This window comes from Agelaius phoeniceus, chromosome 7 (genome assembly GCF_051311805.1).
Source record: "Agelaius phoeniceus isolate bAgePho1 chromosome 7, bAgePho1.hap1, whole genome shotgun sequence".
Classification (NCBI taxonomy): domain Eukaryota; kingdom Metazoa; phylum Chordata; class Aves; order Passeriformes; family Icteridae; genus Agelaius; species Agelaius phoeniceus.
Genome location: NC_135271.1, coordinates 30,548,166 through 30,570,387, shown reverse-complemented (window position 1 = coordinate 30,570,387; position 22,222 = coordinate 30,548,166). Strand labels below are relative to the sequence as shown.

Genomic DNA, 22,222 nt, shown 5'->3' with positions numbered 1-22,222 from the left:
TACCCGGACCGACATGATGCCGCTGAGCAGCAGCCAGACCGGTCTCAGCCCCGCAGGGGGACACGGTCTGACGTCTCAAACACATCCCGCCCCCCGCCATGGGAGCTCTCTGCCCTTTTCCCCAACGGTGCGCGCGGGCTACGGCCCGGTCCTCACCTGCGGCCGTGACCCGCCCCTCGCTACGGCTTCATTTTGTGTCGCGAAGGGCAAAGACATACAAGAGCGGGGGCGCGGCAGGCGGGGAGCCCCCTGGGGGCCCCGGGAGGTGATGGGCGACTCACGGGCGGGGCGACGCCCTCGGCTGCCCCTCCCAGGGGAAGGGGCCCAGCCCGGGGACATTTTGTGCTGTGCCGGGGGCCGGGCACCCACGGAGGGCGGGGCGGGGCGGGCCCGGCGCGGAGCCGGCGGGGCACGACGGGCGCGTTCAGCGCGGGGAGCGGCGATGGCGCTGGCAGCAGGTTCCAGTGCCGGGCGAGAGCGGATGGCGGCCCTGCTCGTTCTCTACCTGCCCCTCCTGCCGGGGCTGGCCGGCGCCTTCAACCTGGACACGGACAACGTGATCAGCTGGAGCGGGGAGACGGGCAGCCTCTTCGGCTTCTCCCTGGCCATGCACCGGCAGCTGCAGCCGCAGGAGAAACGGCTGTAAGTGCACCGCGCCCCGCCCAGCCCCGTCCCGGGCCGCCCGCCGGGACCCTCCTACCTTCCACCGCCGGGAAACTTCCCCTGGCGGCGGGCCGGGGTCGGCAGCCCTCGCGGGGTGTCCGGCCGGCGGCGGGAGCGGGGCCGGGCCGCCGGGGGCCCTCGGAGGGATGGGGCAGCACCTGCCGCGGGGCGCTGCGGAGCCGGGGCAGCGCCGAGCGGCGGGGACGTGCGGCCGAGCGAGGGGCCGGCCCCGCGGCCCGGGGACCTGCGGGGAGCCGGGGCTGGAAAGGAGAAGCGAGCGACAGCCGCCGCTGGGAGCCCTTCCCGCCGCAGCGCTGTCCTGCGCCGGCAGGCTGCAGCCCGGGGCAGCGCGGATCTGCGCCGCCGGAGCCTGCCCAGCATCTCGGGTTTGGGCTCCCTGGGCATACCCGCCCTCGGTAACTCAGGGGCTGCTGTTCAAGACGGAACCCTGCTCGGGAGTGCAGATGAGAGGTGATACAAAGAAGTTAGGAAAAATAAGTCGGGGCTAGTGGTATATGCATGAAACTTCTTTTGGGAAATTACGAAGGCAAAATAAGGTTCCTGTGTACATCTTCAGCATCCTTGCTGCTTTGTGTCCAAAGCGGAGCAGTGCTGGACCCCACCCTATCCAGTAGTGCTGGATGGAGTGTGAGCATAAAGTAATGCTGTTAAATAAATGCCCCCTCCTCAAATATTTAGTTTTAATTCAAGGCAAGATACGCTCATTATCCATATAGAGTTAACGGGAGGAGGAAGCTGGAAAGAAATAATATTCTTTGTAAAGTTAGGTGGTAAATTGAAAAATCCTGTGGGCTCATTTTGCTCACACTTGCATTCTTGTGTGATTTCATACAAATTACAGTGTATGGAGGAGTATAAATCACATACACCCATGTTTCATCTTCCATCTAGCAGATAAAATGACCCATAGCATCCTGAAGAATGAAATGCAAATCTCTGAGCTCCTTTCCGGAGGCCTTTGTCTTAATTCTTGACAGGATTACGCTTGCACAGGTCTCATTTTAGTACTACCAAGAAAGCAGTGCCTGAAGCTTGTTAGTCTCCTGTTGTATTGTCAGTCCTGGCAGAGTGAGTGTGTAGGAATATGCAGACAGCCAATTACTGAGAAGAAAGAAACAGCAGAAACACAAGGACAGTCACAGTATTCAAGCTGGTATGTACTATTTGGCTGAAATGCCTCAGAGATTATTGGCATGAAAGTTCTGTATTGTATGTCTCGTAAGTGCTTCCTCAGGCAGTCCAATGTGGGGAAAGAGCAGAGCCAGATGCTATCTGCCTTGACATGGCTTTCTGAATCCAGGCTTTCATGAGAAGCAAGGGTCTCTATTAGAGACAAAACCAGACTAGACAAACTGCGTTTTATGGTGACATGCGCTTCTGAGTATGAGGTATCTTGGCCATTTTTCAACTCCACGAGTTTTAGCATAAGGAATTGGAATGCTACCCTGGGTAGTATGCTTGGAATGAAACCTTTTATGTCAAATGGGCATGTTGTAGTCACTTTGAACATCATTTTTGTGTCTGTAAGAGTAGTAGTGTGTGGCTTTAAGAGAACAAGACATTAAACATGCTGAACTCTTAGGGGCTGAGCTGTGTTTAGCTCATTTTGTGTGAGCTCTGTCTTCTGAAGCAGGAGGTTTGTTGGGGAGTCTTGAAGAGAAGTGTTCCATGTTAGGCTGCATTTTTACATCAGTTAAAAATGATCTAGGTTGAGCCAATACCAGAGGATTTGTGTGGTCTTTTCCATGGAAACCTCATGCAATTTCTAAATTGATTGATTCTTCATAGGTGGAACAAATGGTATCTGCTGTCCGGATACTTGGGGAAGGTACAAAGTTCTGGGAGCAGAGGTCATACTGAGGTCTTCTGCTGAGAAACAATTATGTCTAATGCCTTCATGCTGCCTGTTACCTGTAACAGCAGGACTCAGGGGTGCAATACCTCTGCATTCCCAGATGGATTTTGGTCTATCTTACTTGTGCTGCAAAAGTGGATTTATGTACAGCTATCTCTTAGTCAGATAGAAGTATTTATTTTACCCTTTCTTCTTGAATGGATGCTAATTTCAAAACTCAGTTACATTAAGTAGTTGCCAAAAATACAAAAACTCCCGATTCATTCTGAAGTGAAATTAAAAGTGATACTTGGAATCTCATCTGGCAGGAACCCTTATTTCAAAGAAACCTGTCAGCTTGAGCACCCTTCTACCCCTCCAGTTTTACAAAATTAGAAAGAGGTTGTCACAGACATGTGCAAGATCAGTCCATCTTTGGAAAAACAAGAAAATGAGAGAAGGTAAAATACATGGAGTGTATTCAAGAGCTAATGGCTTGGAGCAAGGCTTGGTAAAACAAATGAAATTATGTGTAATTTTTCTCTTACCTCACTTAAGCATTTGTTAAGTGAAATGGTTCCCTCTTCCTCACACAGGATTGTTCAGTGTTAATCATTACAATAACCCTCTGTAAAGATAAGGGTGGAGAATGTCTAGGAAGTGTGACAAATAAAGGTACAGCTGAAATAGCCTTTGATTAAACATGGTATTTGCTTTTGACCATCTTTGTTTCTTAGTCAAAGAATACTGTGGATTTCATATTAGCTTTGAATGACAAATTAATTTATTAGTCTTAGCTACAAATGCCATGTTTGCTAATGAATTACTTAACTTTCAGCATTATGAACAGATGACTGTTCAGTTGCTTTGACATTAGTTGTAAATGGTACTGAGTATAAATTTAAGTGACAAGATTTTGGTTTTGAGTATCTTCAGGTTAGAAGAGTTGGAAACTGTCAGAGAGGAGAAAAGCTTTAGTTTATGGTGACTGAAAGTGGACTGCTAATGGTGTGTGGGTGTGAAAGACAGCTGAATAAAAACTTTATGTGCATTGAGGAACATTTTTGTTGGAGGTACCGAGGCAGTCTCCCTGGATTTTTGTGTTTGGTTCTGGTTCATTGTTAAGCACAGTGAATCAGGCAACAGAAAAGGCTGATGGAGCTCTAAAGGAGCTGGGCTTATTGCCCTGTGTAAGTTTGTTCTGTTTTTAATCTATCAATATGATGAAAGGGAGTTCTGGTTCTGCAGGGGAGTGGTGGCACAACAGCAGCACATTTCATCTGCAGACTGGAAGGAGGTTTGTAACTCAGAGGGGTCTGAGACTGGGGCATAGCTATAAGAGAAACACGGTTAAAATGTAAGAGGTCCTGTGATGAAAATGTGAGTGTATCCAGCATTTCTAGATGGGGACTACACTGATTATACATTTATTAGCTACTATATGTTATAAATATATTACTATTAGAATAAAAATGTAATTACTAGCTACTCACTATATATGTAGTGTATGTAGTCACATATATGTAATTTTATAGGATATATAGAGATATGGTCTGTATGTATGCATACTCCATGTAAGATGTCCAGCAAATCCATTCCAGTTTGGTTGTAATTCACAATGATTTAAGCATCTTGAATTAAAACACAAACATCAAGAATATCTAAATTTGTGTATTACTTTCATAGAATCATAGAATCCTAGAACTACTTGGGTTGGAAAAGACCCTTAAGGTCAGTCCAAGTGTGAACCTAACACCCATTAGCCAGTTTGTATTTGTGGTTTAGAATGATAGAATCACAAATTATCCTGCCTTGCAAGGGGCCCACAAAGACTTACTTGTAAGTAATTCTGATAATGTGTTCAGTAGAAGTATGGAGCTGAATTCAGGTAGGCTTCTTGTTATTGTGTAAGGCTAAAAGGGAAGATACTGTAGTTACTAACATTCAGGATTCTCCCATCAGCTGAAAAGCTGTATTGAAAGCTGTGGATAGGCACTTTATGTCAAGACTACACTGACCATTACTGGCCATAAAATCCTAAAAATTGCAGTATCTTACAGAAAATTTTACTTGTCACAGGTTTTGCTGACATTGCATGTCTCTACTGTGAGCTTTTATATCAATACATAACAAAGTTGCCTTAGGTCAGCAGGTCTGCTGGCATTGCTGTGCTGCTGCAGTGCATCCTCTGTGGCATTTAGCCAGTACTTTAGTGTTCTCTGGGGCTTGGGCTCAGAGGTGCTTTGCTCCAGCAACAAAGAGCTGGATGATGCTGTTCTGCAGAGGAAGATGACAATTTCTGCATGCAGAGGTGGTGTAGTGTAATTCAGACTTTGGGTGAACTGAATTAAAAACAATGCATGTTTATACCTTCAGGTTTAAAAGCTGTAATAGTGATGGTCCTCGGTTAGTGCTTCTGTCAATTTAAAAAAGAAAGCATTTACAATAAATTTCCTTTTTTATTAGGCTGTGATTTTACTGTGTCACTGCTCCTTGTATTTTCTTCTCTTGAGTGTCTCTCTGATTTTGTCTCTGCAAACTATTCTTGGATAACTTGCTTAGTATGCTTATTTGCTTTCTTAGTGATAGTAGAGGAGTTTGTGTTCAAGATAGATGCCTTGTGGCAAAGGTCAGAATCAAATGAGGTGTGGAAGGAGGAGTAGTTGAAGAGTTTACTTGTTGTGGTAAGGGACAGATTTTCAAGAAAGATCCATTGTGCTAATATCATGGGTGAAAGAAGTGAGACAAATTTATGTTGCATAAAGGGTGTGTAGTTGTTACAGGAAGAGCAAACTGCAGAAGGCTGGCTTTTTTTCCCAGTACTGATTTTGAGTTATGTTCTTGGTTATCGGTGGCAGAAGCCAGACAGGTAGGTTGGCTTCTCATAAATGGTTTTTTTATAAGGCCTAACAAACAAAGAAGAATGTTTACTGATCTAATTTGTTGCTGTATGATTTCTCCACCAAATAAATGAAATTAGCATATTGGGTTCCTGGCATGTTACAGCAGTAAGCTGTTCATCAGTCAGCATGGGCCATTCCTTTTTCCTCTGTTAAATTCCACCTGCATGTGCCAGAGCAGCTGTAAGTTTTATAAGGAATGCATTCTGGCAAATTCTCATTGGAGATAGCACATTCATTTTGAAAGAACTGCATTTAAAATCATTGTTTAAATATTTCAGAACCAGCCTGGGTCTAGATGAGTCATTCTGGCCATAACTGTAAAAATGCCACATTTTGAGGGCATATTCTGTGGAAAGGACTAGACTGAGATAAGGCTATTGGGCAAATGTCACTTTAAGAGCAAGTAAGTAAAAATCCATATTATTGAATGAGCAGATGGTGGTCTGTACTGTGAAACATTAGCTGGAAAATGAGCACCTTATCATTGTATTTAGCAAGGGCAGGTAACAGCACACGAATATTTGATGAAAGAACTATGCAGAATAGTCTGGAAAACATTGAATAATTCCTTTATTTGCACTTAATATTTTTGATTGCAATATACATAACCACATTACTGCTTTGAAAGTAATGGGAGAAAAATGTAGCTTAGAAAACAAACATGAACATGGAAAAAAAGGTTTTGCTTCCATTTTTAAGGGAATCATTCTGTATGTTAAAAATAAATGAACTATACCATAGGTTAATAAGGCTCCTTTTGCAGCTCTTGCATCTAAGGTATTGTATTCTTGTTAAAATGCACTTCCCTTGGGTTTAATGTATTGTATCACATTTTCTAAGATTATTTTGAGAATTCCATAGCAGTTACTTTGGAAAAGTGCAGTTATGTTGGTTTAGCTTAAACAACAGGCTGTGTGTATTCTGCTGTGAAGTACCTGAGACAGATTTTTGTACCAAAATAACAGTGAAAGGCAAAAAGTGCTGCTTCTTGCATTGTGATTTTTGGAGCATTTACTAGTATGCATTGATCACTTTTGCTGGAGTGCCTGTTTTTCTTGTTTCCTCTTACAGAACTGCATCTAAAATATGTAATTTCCTAATGTAGATTTCCTTCAAGGTGTTGAGCTAATGTGTGTGAGGATGATTAGACTGTGTTAGGAAGGGAGAAGATCTGCTGAATCAAGGAGAAAAGAAGGAGAGATTTATGGGATGGGCCCTGTCACGATGTCATCTACAGCATAAAAATGTACTCCAGTCCCTCCAGGATAACATGGAGAGATCCTGCACTGGATTTCACTGCCAGCTAGCTAGTTTCTAGGCTACTTTTAAGCTGGATTCCTTGCATTTGTTTTCTATTTTCAAGGTGTTTGGAGGTGATCTAAGAAATAGAGAGCAGCAGATAGGAATGATCAGCATTGTTGAGTTTGCTGATAGCTGGTGTCCATAGGAATGGCAGAATTGTCTCAGACTGAATGTTACTTCCTTTTTAGTGAAGATGACATTCTTTTGGAAATGGAGCTGTATGTGCTTAGTCTCTGCATGATTCATCTGTCATTGTCACCTTCCTCAAAAGTAGGTCTATAAAATGTCTTAAAAAAACAAAGAATGGCAAATATGCTGGAGACAGCTCACTCCTGCATTGCCTGGGGTTGTTTGTTCAGCAACACATGCGTGGGTCAAAGGTCTGAAGGAAATGCATGTTTATCCTGGAAGTGGTCAAAAGTGGCAAGCAGCTGTTGCAGATAGCAAGGACACCATCATCATGGGAGGTTGAATTTTTTGTGTCCTTTACTTACTGCTCCTTTCACAATACTCTGCTAAGGGAATTATAAAGATTTGTTAGCCTTGCACTTTGTCATCAGTGCAGCTGAAGCTGCATAATGGTTTAGACTGCTGGCTCTTAGATGTTAGTGATGTCTAGCAGAGTGTGTGAAAAGCCATTTTAATTATCCATGTTTGTGTAGTGTGAAAAGCCCTCAAGTGAAAACCATGTTTTCTTGGCCAAAGATACTAAAATAAATTTGGTATATTTTTTTCTTATACAGCCAACTCTTGTAGCTGCTACTACAAATTTGGTGTAATTTTGCAAGTCCCTGTAATCTATTTATCCACTCAATTTATTTTTCTGCTAGAGAAATGTTTGATAGTTATGTAGTGTGGTCCGTGAATATTGCTGAAGATGTAAGTTTCTCTTCCCAGCCAAGATGTGTTCCTGCATATAGTAGAAGAAAACTTCTGTTGTCAAATCAGAGGTAGTCCTAGAAATAGCTGCAGTAGTATTTGTACAACTTGCAGCTTACAGGAACATAGGGTGTTAAAAATACCTGAAAAAAAACCTAATTCTAAATTTTGCTCAAGTGAGAATGTAGGGAGTCGCAAAAAAAAAAAAGTATGTATGAGGGGATGCATGTAAAATTAGGTATGTGTGCAAGTGGAGGAGTAGCAATATGTAGAGTAAGAGATTGCAGTGGGTTTTTTGGCATAGTCACAAACATAAGTTTTTTTGCAAAAAATCTTGTTCTTAAGTTTTTAAAGCTGGTTGAAATTCTCAGTTTGAACATTCCTATTCATAGTAAAATATAATGGTTTCTTCTTCCACAGATATGTATAAAGAGCAGTTTCTTGTGAATGTGTCATTTAGTTCTGCTGATCTGTTTGATCAGTGGTTGAGTATCTGCATGAAATATAAAAAAAGGGCTCTTTGAGCATCCCAGCTGCACAGGCTATGACCTGTTTCTCCTAGGAAAATACCTTATTGGAGTGATGTTCTTTCAAGTGACTTGAGTGCCTGTGTTTTCGGTTAATTTGAAGGCGTGGGGGCATAGTGCGTCATGTACCCAGTGACACATCTGCCTTTGTCATTAAGCTCATGGCTTGAAGAAAAGTGTTACTTGAACTGTGGATCCGATTGTAGGCATTTAGCCCAGGGCTATGATAGCTTTAAGACTGAAAGAATACTTAGAACTGTGCTCTAGCATGCAAGTGCCTTCGGGCTGTTGAAGTGTGTATGTGATGGCTGTTCATGTACTCATTCTCTGAAGCTCTTATTAGGGATTACCTGTCAGGAAGGTCCACCCTTTTTCTGCACATGGAGAGTTCCCTAGCCCCCTCCCACAGGGTACTGCTCTTAGTCCACAGGCTTAGGTTGGCAGCTGGGCAGGGGACAGCTCAGCTCAGGGTGCCAGTGTTGGTCTTGAGTGGGTCAGCTTCCTTCCCCCCGGGGTGCTGCTTGGTGTGTTGTAAGTAAATGTGATGAACTTCTGTTCAGACCTAGAATCGGGCAGAATTTATGTGCTCGTGTATCTAGTGTAGGAGGTTTCTACCTGTCCTGGTATTCTCCCTACAATTCAGAGGGAGATGGTGGTAAGTCTGGAAAAGGAGGAGCAGGGGAGAATCTCATAAATAGATGTATGAGTGAAGGAACTATGGCTTGGGTTAGCATGAGGAGCAGTTGCTCTTTCAACTCTGCAGGGCTGTATTAGTTGCAGAAGTGTATTATATTGCCCATTGATTCTACAGTAAAATGTCCATCCCTCTTGCTGTACTTCTTTCATGCCTTTTAATAGTTTAATTATGGTGATAAATGAAACTGATGTACTTCATTCTGAGAAGGAAATAGAGGAATGACATTTCAACCCAAATATTTGTTTTGTGCTGAATTAGAACTCCTATAATTTTTTTAAAAAATGGCTTTTGGCACATTGAATGAACAGTATATGCCTGTTAAGGTTGTTAGTTCTCAAACAAGTAGTGCCTTCAAATACTGACTGGGTGCACTGATTTAGGTCCCCCTCCCCCCCCAAGAAAAAAAGAAAAAAAAGTGAGCAACTGTTTCCATATTTTTATTGCTTTCTTGTTTGTTTTCTAAAACATGTACTTAATATATGATGTGATACTACTTTAATTTTTCATGAATTTTTTTGTGCATGCCGTTTCGTGGGGATACAAAGATAAGTCCTGCAAACGTGAAGAAGTGTAAATGAATTCTGGGGTTTTCTATGGCATGAATGGCCAGCAGCCCAAGTACAGGAGACAGTAATTCCTGATTTCGGTGAGGCCTGTAGAGTGAGCCATGTCCACAAGGCACTGATGGCAGCCCAGCCTCGATACAGCAGCTGCCTCTGCAGGGCCCGTTGTGCGCGGAGCGGGGGCGGCGCTGGGCGAGGCCGCGGCCGGGGAGGGCGCTGCCCGGCTGGGGGGCTCTTGGCAGCAGAGCAGGGCTGCGGTGTGGGACAGCGGGACGGACGCTGCTCCCTCTGTGCTTGTAGGTGCCTGGGGGCTGCTGGCGCACCCCGGCTGCTTTGCTGCTGCTGTTCTTGCGTGCCTGTCCTGCTGCAGCTTGGTGCATCTGCAGAGGAGAGTGGCTGGGTTGTGCCCAGCTGCCTGTGGTGGGACTCCCGTAGTTCAGCCCTTCCAGTGCAGACAAGGTGACTCTGGGCAGGGGCTGAGCTAGGAGTGCCAGGATTTTGGCTCCAAGGTTAGTTTCTTGAAATGGTGCGCTTGTCACTTTCGAGTTAAACCACATGTTGTTTTAAGAAGATTTCATGCAGTACCAGGCACTGCCATGTTAAAAAACCTGAGTGAAAATCCCTTTAACATTATTTCTCCTGTAGGTTTGTCATAAATTAATTATAAAACTGTCTTGATACATATTTTACAGTACCAATTTGTAGTCAGGTCTGTTCCTGGCACGGGTGCTCTTCCTTTTAAATCTGAAAAATGTACAGATTGTAAGGGAGAAATTAAACCTGTAGGAATATACAGGTTGCACTTGTTATTTGACAGTATGAAATCTATGAGGTATCTGTTGATTAAAGCCAGAGAGTGGTGTCTGAAATGGAAAACTGGATTTTGAAACACAAACTTGGGGCAGACTGTGCCATTTCTTCTAAGAAAAATGCTTTGTACCAATGGAAATGAGATCTGCAAAACCTGTTTCAAATCCAGATAGGCTGGGCTCTGGACTGTGATGGGAAAGTGTTTATTTTTCCATGTGACTTTCAGAAAGTCAATAATAAGTGGCCTTTCCAGAACAACAGGTATCTTTGTAGTTCCAGTTTTGCTTTGTATTAGCTTGCCCTAGTCCTTGTGCGGCTTTTGGCTTCTTTTTCTAGCTTCTGTCATAATCTGTTTCCTAAAAAAGGCTGAAGAAATAAAATGAAAGTTGGGATCCTTCAAGTGCCAAGCCTCCAGGCAACAGAGTACATTAATGATATACTTGGCCACAGCTTCGCTCTGCTAGTTCCAAAGTGTAGCTGTGGAGTAGCAGATCAGGAGAATATTCAGTCAGTTAGAATAGCTGTTAATAACACACTGACCATGATGGGTGTCTCTGTGAAAAGCATCACAGGTAAGCTCCCTGCTGACACAGTTACTGGTGGTATTTTGGTGGGGAGGGTTTTTTTGGAGGAGCCCATTGTTTAGCTCCAGTTCCCGTTAGCAGCCCAGTGTGTGAAGGGAGAGTCTCTCTGTGCTTATTAGTCTGTGGTGCTCTTGTCCTGTGACTTGTTTCTGTTGTGGAATGGCAAATCCAAGCATGAAGCAGGGGTGGGGCCACCAATATTCACAGTGGCTGTCCCACTGACCAACTTCTGTTAGGTTGGAATATTTTGGTGGTTAAATGCATCCATCTTCTGTGTTTGTTAATTTTAAGAACAGGTGAGACCACATCACTGCAGAGGAGTGAAAATACAGCTCAGGTTGAGGGCTATTTTCTTCTTGAGGGCTCTATTTTCTTCATTTTGCTTAATCTAGTGAAACTCTTTGCCAAGAGGGCACTGGAAGTAGGAGAGAGAAAGGATGTAGAAGTCTTAACTGTCCAGTCAAGGGCGAGCCATTTCATGGCATTTAGCTTTGTCAGTTTCCAAATTTGCCCCCCTTGTGGGGTCTTTCTGAAAACATAATGAAGTGCCAAGTCTGCAGTGGCAGCATTGTTGCCTGAGAACAGCAGTATTCCATTTGAAACTTGTGCTCAGTGGAGCCTGCAAAATTGGAAATTACTTAGACCAGCGACTACTTAATTTCACCTCTATGTGGAAGTGGTTAATGGTTTCTTACCCAGGAAACACTTTCATGATTTCTACTCCAGTCTGTTAAGGCTCAGAGCAGACGCTACGGGTGTGTTTGCTTTTACTTTTAAAGAAAGGCTGGCAAAGATGTGGTGCCTTGTTTGGGTAGAAGGACACCATGGAAAAGGAAAGAATTTAAGGAATGAAGAAAACTTTGGGAGATAGCAGAGTATCTGAGTTCGGTGCAGACTGTGGTATTTTTTGTATTTGTTTAAATCAAAATATAATTTACACAGTGGGAGCCCCTTACTTTGATGAACAGGATATTTACTCTCAAAAAACATTGAAGATCTTCACCCTCCTTTTGCTTGATTTCTTTTGAGAGTTTTTTCCAAAATAGAACTGTAATGAATTGGTAATAATTTTTCTTCTCTGAAGTATGTTGCGAAAATCATGTTACTCTTGGACAGTTCCAGGCTGTAAGTGAAGAAAGGAATTTTGCTGTGGAGTGAGGGAATACTTCCAGGAGGTTGGATGATTTCTGGATTTCTTTTGAGATGGTTTTCACATCTTAACTTTGACTTTCCTTTTGGAAGCAACCAAGATAGTTTCATGAGCAGTATTGGAGGGAGTTCAAATAGCTGTGAGCAGAAACCACTCCCAGTTCTTACTGTTGTTTTCATTAGCTGAGAAGGAGCCAGGGCTACCTACTAAACATTTCAAGAATTACCAATTAAAGCAGGGAGGGTTTTAAAATCTGCACCCTACTGCTTAATATTCTGTAGTATGTGTTGAAATGGAAAGCTCATGTATTTTACTTTGGACTTTAATGACTCCTTTGGGCCATATCTGATTAAATAAAGTTACACCCTTTCTTCTCAGTGTTCACCTAACTGTTCTTGCTGAATGCTGGTTGTTAAAAGCATAAAGTAGTGAAGAAAAAGCAAAGCTCAATATGCCATGGTGCCTCTAGGTGCAGGTGTGGAAATCAGCTGGAGGGCTTGTGGTTTGTGTTGCTGTGGCATTGGGGGTGGGAATGTCAGGTGAGGCGTAGGCCACGTGGTCTCCTTCTGCCTGATACCCAGAAATGTTTTGTGCTAACCAAGTACGCTTCCTACCAAGACATATTCTGCAAATATGCCCACAAAGAATGGAAGATTTGGCTGCAGTCCCACCCACAGCACTTGGCATGGTATCAGTGAACAGGATATAAAAGTACCCCGCTTCTGCATCCAGTGGGGCAGGAGAATTTGAGCGAAATGGCAGGGACAGACGGACAGGTTTGTCCTCCTCGCCCCCCCCAGTAGGGACACTGTTTGGTAAGCCTTGTGTCCTCAGCTGTGCTGGGTGTTGACCTGGGATATTAAACTTGTGATTGCAATGGCACTGTTAGTGCTGGATGTAGCTCCTCTGCAGTTAATGCGCTCTCACCCTCAGTCCAGAGGAACGTTGTATGTTGCATTCAATAAATCATGCTGTTCCAGAATCTGACTGGTTCTTCAAAATGCAGCCAGACCCACAGTTCATAGACTGTTTGTGTATCTGGAGTCGGACCTGTAGTTACACGATGCCTACCTGAGTGTGGGCAGTGAGTTCTCACCTTCTTCTGCTTCTTGGAGATACGTGGGCTTATGAAGCATGTTTTCTACACACACTTATCTAAAGGTCTGCTCCAGATGCAGATAAAGTCAGTAAGATGTCTTGATACCTTTTCTGAGACTTGAGTAGTACTTGGCATAAGTGGTGAAACGGAGCTTTTCTTGCCTCATCTGTTGTGTTCGGGTGTAATGTAACAGCACAGTGAGGTATGGTGGGTGTAGCTGTGCCCTAGGGTTCCATGGAGGGATGTGCTGCTCTGCTGCTCCCTGTCTGGAGAGCAGGGGCTGGCTGTCCCTGGTGTGTTACAGCTGCTCTCACACACACAGGTACAGCCGGGGTCACTGGTGTCTGCAGGGCAGGCAGCACCCCCCGAGCCTGCCTCTCAGTAAGGGCACTTAGTTACAACACCGTACACCAGTCCTGGAGCTCTAATCTTAGGGGATTATCTTACACTTGGCTATGAATCTTATATGGCTGTAAGGGAGTAAATCTGTTCCTCTAAGTCAGCTGATGCTCTTAATTGGCAGTGGGACTTCAGTTATTATCACGTATCTTCAAGAAGTAATTAAGAGAAATCAATAATTAAAATAATTCTAATCGATAGAGCAACTGGACTGATTCATTTGGTTAAAAATCAGAATTTCAGTTTGAAATTGGAAAACACATGATTTAATTATAACTAGAGCTAAAAACATTGTAGTTTTATGCCAGGGTTTGAGAGAATTCAGATTTTTTTTCCCCCAACACTGTCACTTGATAGATGCTTATTTTAAATGAAATTATATTAATGGTTTATTATGTTACATTTCTGTAGATTAACACCTGTGCAGTCTGATTGGCCCAGGAAAAACCCAGTTAGGTTATAGTATGTATTGAAAAAGATGTGTGGGGAAAATCAGGATTCAAGTTAACAATTAGAATCATCTATTTCTGTAATTTACATGAGGAATAGCAATTGTCTGCTTTTCTCTGACATTGGACTCATGGTAAATATTAGATACTAAGTCATCATAACTCAAATAATAAAGAGCTAAGTCTCTGACAGGAACTGATGCTCAGAGATGTTTATTTTCAGTATACTGTATGGCTGAGCTTCTGTTTTCTGTAGAGTAACAAGGCAAACCTACCATGGGGATGGAAAAATCAATAAAATTGTCTGTGTGTTGGAGTGTCTTGGGTTTTCATCTCCCACTCTGCATTCTTCACATTGGGGCGTTATTTTGTTATCTGAATATGCAGTCTGGAAGATGATTTTGGACATTCAAACCTAATTGAAAGTAGTTACAGTAGACTGTGTCCACAGACCTTCAGGGAGAAGTCCCAGTAAGTAAAATGAATCATACTGTGAGCATGGGTAAAGAGAAATTAAGACTTTGTTTTTGTTACTCTTCATTTGCAGAGGAAAAGTTCCTAGGTTTTAAGTGTCTGTGTTTCATCTGCCACCATAAGGAGATGGTGATAGCTGGAAGAGCATCCCCTCACTCTACCCCTACCTCTGACCTGCAGAAAGAGGTTTTGCTTGCCAATGAGAAAGCTAAAATGGAGCGTGCATAGCTGCAGAAAAAGCTAACCTGGTTTTGGCATAATGAGCTCAAACTTGATTAAAATTCTTTTATTAAATCACAGCAGAGTAAGTAGCCACAGAGTAATGACTGGAATGTGTCCTCTATCTGGAAGGACTCTGCTGAGCACGTAGTACAGCTCAGTATATGAGCTGATTCATTTGTATTACTGCAGTCATGCTGAAATTCACACTGATGCGTGGTTCATGTCAAACTTCTGGAGTTCTGTGCACACTTTTTATTTTTAAATTAAGTAACCTGGCTTTTATAACAGAATTTTGATTTTTCAAGTGTCAATGGTTCATTCTTCTAGTAAGGCAAAAAATACCCCATTTGATGCCCTGAAAAAAAGATGGTTTTCCCAAAACCGCCAGACACCTACTTTTTATCAACCACTCTCAGTGAATATTGCAAGAACAATAACAGGAATAACAATACAGGTACTGGCTTGCAGGTCTAATAATTGTAATCTGCATTACTGCTATACAGCTTCTCTCCTCCCCCTCCCCCACTTTTCCTCTTTTTAAAAGAGCAGTGCTGTGGTGTAGTTTTTCATCCACCTTCAAATGTTGACATGTCAAACCTCTAGTAACATGGTGAAAACACTTCCTGATTCTGTTGCCTTTTCTAATATTCCTTCTACATATTCCTTTAAATTACTTTGTTTTCCCTGCAGATTGCTGGTTGGAGCTCCTCGGGAAAAGGCCTTTCCAGCCCAACAAGCCAACAGAACAGGAGGGCTGTACAGCTGTGACATTGCATCTCCAAATACAAATTGCCTGCGTGTCAAATTTGATGAGGAGAGTAAGTTTTTCAGTGCTTTTGTTTTGAATTGAAACAGTTGACTGATTGTTCTTGTTTGCTGTCCTTTCCTGAGGCAGTGTATCAGACAGTTTCTTCTAGAGTTTTATACATAACTACTTTTTGCATCACACTAAGTTGTAGCTTAATTGCTAAGTTCCTATGAGATGCTTAAATCTTGGTAGATTCTTACTGTTTTGTAAATTGATGTAACATGAAGTAATAGGCTAGAAGTTTAATAAAATGGAAGCTGTTAGTGATAACATGTACAGACACCGCCACCTGCAGACTGTCTGTATGAAGTTCTGTATGAAGAGTCTCCCCTGACACGGGCTTCAAGAAAAAACAAACGAACAAAAAACCAAAACAAACCAGAAAAATGTAGTGAACTGTTAATATTTCAAGCTGTTTTATGATACTTTGCAGCTGACCCAAAGATGGAGAGTAAAGAAGACCAATGGATGGGTGTAACTGTCCAGAGTCAGGGGCCAGGAGGAAATGTGGTGGTAAGTGCTAAAGGACTAACTTGCAAAAGCGTCTGGGGTCTCCAGTCCATGTTCTGTATGGTCTGTGTTTCTGTGCAGCTTGCTGAAAGGGAACTTGCCTAAGTTTACTCCTTTGATTTCTTGTAGGTAAGGACTTAAATGTCTCCTTAGCAAAAATAAGGCATTTGAGGTTGTAAGAGCTTTAAATTATTGTTCTATGAGTTAACTTGTCTATAACCTTTTTAACAATCTAGGATGGACAGTTTGTTTTCAAGGGGTACACTTTTTTTTTTGGTCACATACACATTTTTTCTTTTAACCACTACTAGCTGCAGAAATAGGGAAGACTAGTGTATAAGGCTGTAGAAGTAGCAGGTTATCACCAGCCTGTTTTCCAAGAGGATGAGCCTCACTTTAGCTTTTATCAGGGACTTCCACTGAGTAGATCCTGTGAATTAATGTGGTCATTGCACTGCACTAGATTGCACTGCAGTAAGACTATGTGCTATTCTTTATTTTATACAATACATTGATACTTTTTATTTTATATTAAACAGAAAACGTTTTTGGGAGTTATGAGAGACAGAGTTTAAAAAGTAACATTCTCAGTTAAATAAAAACCTCTAGTAGTGCTGCAGGATACCAGATACATCATAAAACAGGTGTGCAGTGAAGCTTCCTCATCTAATTGGAGGTTAATGTCACTGCTTCCAAACCTGGGGGCAGGTGACTTCAGGATGTGAATCTGGTTATTTAAGCATTTAGAGGCAGTAATAACTGGCTTTGGTCTGCCTCAGAACCCAGAGTGGGAAGGAACACAGGGAAACAGTCCTGTTCACTGAATAATTGGTCATCAACTAATGCTATCTTGTCTTTTTGTGGTAAGTGGGGAATGCACTTTTCAGATGAGGTGTGAGCAGCCTGGAGGTCACTGCAGCAGGACAGTATTGCAGTGCTCTAATGTGGAGCAGCTGGGTGTTTGCATAACATGTAGGCCTTGACAGGAACCATAGAAAAGGTTTGTCAGCTGAGACAAACAAACTTTGCTTGTCTCTGTCTGCCCCAGTGACATTTACCCTGTAAGTGGAACATCCAACAGGGGAAGTAGGAGCAACTTCCCTCCCCTCCACTGGAGAAGCTTTCAGCCTCTGCTTAGTGGCACTTTTCTGTAGGGGGCAAGTTCTGAATAGTCTTGGGTAGATGGTAGTTGAACCAGCTTCTTGTGTCCTGCACGGGTGTGTCAGTCCTTTGAGAGCTGTTGGGAAACAGCCACTTCTTTCTTTGAGAGAGAGGGTGGTTTTCTCCTTACTTCCTGAAAGAGAGGGATTTAGTATCAGGAAGGGCTTTAGGGATTTAACCCTGTGGCCTTCCTTGACCATGAAGCAGCCTGCTTTGCCTTGTATCTGTAGGTGCCCAACCCTTCCCACGTGTTGCCTGTAGGAAAGGTGGCATTCTGCAGTTGGGTGTGTCTGCAGGGTGCCCTGCTGGCAGGAGGGGCTGCACTGCTCCATGAGCGCTGCCTTCTGGGCTGACCCGTGTAGGACACACAGACACATCACACATTGTTTCTTCTGTCTTGCAGACGTGTGCACATCGCTATGAGAAAAGGCAGTATGTAAACACAGTGCAGGAAACCCGGGATATCATTGGAAGGTGCTATGTGCTGAGCCAGGACCTCACTATTAAGGATGATATGGATAATGGAGTGTGGAGTTTTTGTGATGGTCGTTTAAGAGGCCATGAGAAGTTTGGTTCCTGTCAGCAAGGTGTTGCTGCTACTTTTACTAGAGACTATCATTATATTGTGTTTGGTGCCCCAGGCACTTACAACTGGAAAGGTATGACTTGGCTTCCTTCCTGCCTGCCCTTCCCATTTCCTCTGAGATTGCTCTCAAAGGTTGAATCCAGAGTTTTAATTGTTTTTTAAGGGGAGAGGAGATAATAGGGATGTAATGATTTTACCCTGTTTTTACAAAATGCTATGCTTCTGTATCAACATTTACTGAAATTTCTTTAAATATCTTTGTGTGTATTTATGAATAATGGAACTTTGCACATATGTAGAGCAGATTTTCCCTTTATTAGTCTTAATCTTACAGTGGGATTGAGGGCTTACTTGGACACTTCCATACAGGAACAAACTACTAAATTTGTATGAGTTACTTGACCAGCTCTTTTTCTGCATTTGAGCAAATGTTAGGTAGCTGCTGAACTCTTTGTTTATTCTGCAATATTCTCTCCTTTATTCTTTGTGAAGTTTGTGGAAACCAGTACATTCCAAAATAAATATTGAAGGGTTGCAGGAAGGTAACAGCAATACTACATATATTCATATCTAAATCCATGAATGTCCATGTAAAATTTCATGGATAATCTAAGAGCCAAGTACTCTGTGTCATCTAGGAGATTGTCCAAAACATAAGGGGAAAAAAGCCTGGATATTCTTTGTTAGTTTATATTCAGAAGCATTTATATGCCCAGTTCAGTCTCTAGAAGTGATTTTTCCCATCACACTTCATTACACCAACAGCTGTAAATACTTTCCTCTTGAGAACATCTGATCCTCCAAGCACTGCATTTTTCCACCTCGTACACCTGTGCCTGGTGTATGAACCATGCAAAATCAGTGTGTTAAGCTCTGGCACAAGGTGTACTTTAGTGAAAATGTAATATTCCATGTATCTGTCAACAAAATCTGACTGACCTGAAACAGCATACTGAGTGCAGACACCATTTTACTTTAATTGCTGAGAAGTGCTAGTACAGTCCTAAGAGTACTCTTCTGTGTAATGGAAAAACATGTTTGTGCTTGCCAAAATCTTAATTATGCCAATTGATGAAAGGGAAGCACACTTTTTATTGAACAATAGCTTTGTTCTTCTTAATACTAAGTATAATGCTGGTGTTTGCCAAATTGAAATGTAATTTTTAAAAAATTCCCGTGTACTTACCTCCTTTTTAAGAGAAGCTTTATAAGGCTAAGAAATACAGGATGAGGGTGGTTTATGACCAAACCAGTTCAATGGGGGTTTTTGGGAATTTCCTTAGTATCCCATGTTTTCCAGATCATTGTACGACTTCTTTGTAAAGCAGCGTGAGCTTCTGGCACACAGAGACAAAACACTAACCCAGTGCACTGTTCTGTGTTTGTCCCATTTTAACAGCAGCCACTGTGTCATTCATCATAATTAATATAAGTTGGGAACATTTATTTGTTATTTTTCTCACTTATCATTTGTTTGCTTTTATTTTATCATTTCATTTTTTCAGGGGTGGTTCGTGCAGAGCAAAAGAATCAGACATTTTATGATCTGGGTATCTTTGATGATGGGCCTTACGAAGTTGGTGATGAGAGCCGCCAGGATAAGAATCTAGTTCCTGTTCCAGCTAACAGTTACTTAGGTAGGATTAAGTACATGTGGTAAATCTCTTTAGGTAAATCTCTTAAACATTTGTGATGCCAGCCTGGTGGGATGATCTGAAGTGGGAGCAGATGTTCCACTGTGGACCCTGTAGCATGTTAACTCTTTGGGATAATTCACAGCCTCCCTCCACATTTATACAGTTTTAAGTGTAAGATGAGACTGCTGAGGCACCTAGAAGAGCTGCTGTTGTAATGTGAGATTCAAGAGCTGTGCCAAGGGCCTATGGAATCTCCAGGAGTGATTACAATCACTGTGATGGGTCAGTACAACGAATGGGTCTGTAGTCCTTAGTTGCACAGTCTCTGCTATGTAGTATCAGAAAGTTTATCAAAATTAGAGTTTCTGGATGTAACTGTTAGGGCTGTAGATTTTCTCTCCTGGTAGGTAAGTGCAATTCTTCTATTCTTTATGCTTTTAAAACTCCAGTGGCTTTTAACAGACCTTTAAAATGCCATAATATAAGTACTGTTTATATTTTACTGATGTGTGTGTTGCAGGAGGTGAATCTCTTGCTCCTTGTGCAGTCAAGAAAGCAGGAATATGTCCTTAGGCCAGTGACCTTTCTGTACACCAGGGAGATACACTGAAAAGGCTGTGCTGCATTTTTGGAAAGGCATTATGTGTAAAGAATCCTTCTGTTCCAGTGCAGATTTCTGTGGTGTGTTGATCCACTGCTTTTGGCATGTGCAACAAACAGAGTTTTGGTAACATGAGACTGGAATTTCTGTGTGAGTGATGGAAAGCTGAATAGATGGGAAGGGCATTGCTAATGTAAAAAATAAAAAAGCAAGTCAAGAAGAGAGCAAACTTAGAGCTACATATATGTTAGGAGAAAGAGAACATAAACTTCTGTTAAATATCAGCAGTAATTACTGGGTGTAAAGCTAACTGGAAAAATCATCCTAAGAGCTTAGATTAGACAAGCTGATAGCATCTTCTGGTGGAATAAGAATTGAGGAGCGCTGTGGAGGCCGATGCCTTTTGCTGTGAACAGTCATATAATCTTTTCCTGTTGCGTAACCAATGCATTTATCTCCTAAATGTGGATGCTGCCTTGATTTGTAATAATCAGAACCACTTCCAGGCAAACCAGCTCATCCCAGGCATTACTGTTCTGTCTGTTTAGGCCTTAAGCAAATGTGGTTATAGGTGCTTTGCTTAACTACTATTTTTTTTCTCTTCAATCTTTCACTCATATTTATAGGTCTTCTATTTTTGACAGCTGTATCTGATACTCATCCAGATCAGTTTGTGTACAAAACATTGCCTCCCAGCATACAGGTGGACAAGTCAGTGGATGTAATGATGAATAGCTACTTAGGTTTGTGACCACTTGAAGTGGCAGCATCTGGTCAGACATAATCTCCAGACCTTTGTCATGATCCTCTCCCCTCTATCCCCTCTCATATCAAATATAAGTAAAGCATGAAAAAAACAGGGATTCAGATAAAGGGGAGTCAGCAGAGTAACAAGGCTTGAGAGAAATGCTGATTTGTCATGCATTTCTCTGAACCTTCTCATCTTTCCCGCAGCTAGGACTCCCTCAGTTTTTTCTGAAACTGTCTCATTGTGAATTGCTGTAATTGAGAATTTCCACAGTAGTGATGAAGTGTTTCAGAGGGAGACTGCCATCTGGCTGGTATCTTCCTTCCTTGCAAAGTGGGCATTTTTCTACTTCGGCCTTCACTGGCTATATGGGTATATGCAGTATAGTCTTTAACTTGGTTTTTCATATTTTCAAATGGATTGTAAGACTAAATTAATTTGGACATGTCATTTTTAGGGCTGCATTAACTAAAAATTTCCCATTTCACCATTACTGTGTAAGCTGATTCTCAAATACTGCATACATCATTCATGTGAGAATGCTTGTACAGAAGAATTTGCATGCTTGTAATAGAACGATACTGACTTTACTTAGGAGATTTTCTGATAATTTGGCCAGAGGTGAAGTACTCAAGCTATATTGAAGTGGTAAAGCTGTAATTGTGTCTAAGCTGTATATATCCTGTGTTTGGGATCTGTGAAAAGCAGGTCCAAGTGAGCAATGAAGTACTGTGTTTTGTGGGGAAACACTAACTGTAATGTATGGAGGAGTGTTTGTAAGAATGTAAAAACGTGTTGACTTGCAAATACACATCCACCAGTGCAAACAGAAATGGAGAATTCCCAACCATAGCACACTGTGTTTTAGACAAAACTTATATTCCATATACCACTTTAATATAGCTGGGGAAACGTTTATTTTTTCATATTAAGATGCAAGTTGTTACTTAGTTAATTTATACTTTATTTCTTTCTCTGTTAAAGGTTTCTCTTTGGACTCTGGTAAAGGAATTGTCTCCCAAGATGAGATGACTTTTGTGTCTGGTGCCCCAAGAGCGAACCACAGCGGAGCAGTAGTTTTACTAAAGAAAGAAAAAAATCAGAGAGCGCTTTCCTTGGAGCACATGTTTGAAGGAGAAGGGCTGGCCTCCTCTTTTGGCTATGATGTTGCTGTTGTGGACCTCAACAGTGATGGGTATGGCTCTGATTAACTCCTGCTGCTGGTATAGTGATCTTGTTTATTTCTGCTTTGGTTTTTCACATTAGAAATATAAGGAATGACAAAGCCCACCTTCCATGTTTTCCTGGAGGAAATGGTGAGCATCTTGATAATCCATCAGGATAGAATCTACCTTTCTAATGAAGAGTTTTATTTAAACAATTATTGTAAACCAAGAAACAAGAAACCAGTCTCATACCCCAAGAAGACCATAGAAGGTCCTTGTATGCCATCAAGGGAATAAACCAGCTTGCAGTGTCAGTGGGGCTGTTGATGCCCAAGCAGTTTAATGCACATTTTAGTCTTTGTTCAGCCGCTCTCTAGGCAGCTGATCTTGAGCTCACAGTCTTGGCAGTTATTCTTCAGAGTTCTCCTA

General features: G+C 42.2%; 1 protein-coding gene across 3 annotated transcripts in view; it reads left to right on the top strand.

Moving 5' to 3' along the window:
• The first annotated feature begins 372 nt into the window (after positions 1–372).
• ITGA6 (integrin subunit alpha 6) overlaps positions 373–22,222 on the top strand; it is a 38,361-nt gene continuing 16,511 nt past the window's right edge. For 2 of the 3 annotated variants that reach the window (XM_054636043.2, XM_077181396.1), the window contains exons 1-6: positions 375–642; positions 15,267–15,394; positions 15,818–15,897; positions 17,459–17,714; positions 19,147–19,278; positions 21,612–21,822. In XM_054636043.2, coding sequence (XP_054492018.2) covers positions 443–642; positions 15,267–15,394; positions 15,818–15,897; positions 17,459–17,714; positions 19,147–19,278; positions 21,612–21,822 — 1,007 coding nt within the window. In that variant the 5' untranslated portion in view covers positions 375–442. Of the gene's footprint in view, positions 643–15,266; positions 15,395–15,817; positions 15,898–17,458; positions 17,715–19,146; positions 19,279–20,505; positions 20,623–21,611; positions 21,823–22,222 lie in introns of all 3 variants that reach the window. The other variant, XM_077181397.1, reaches the window with a different exon arrangement.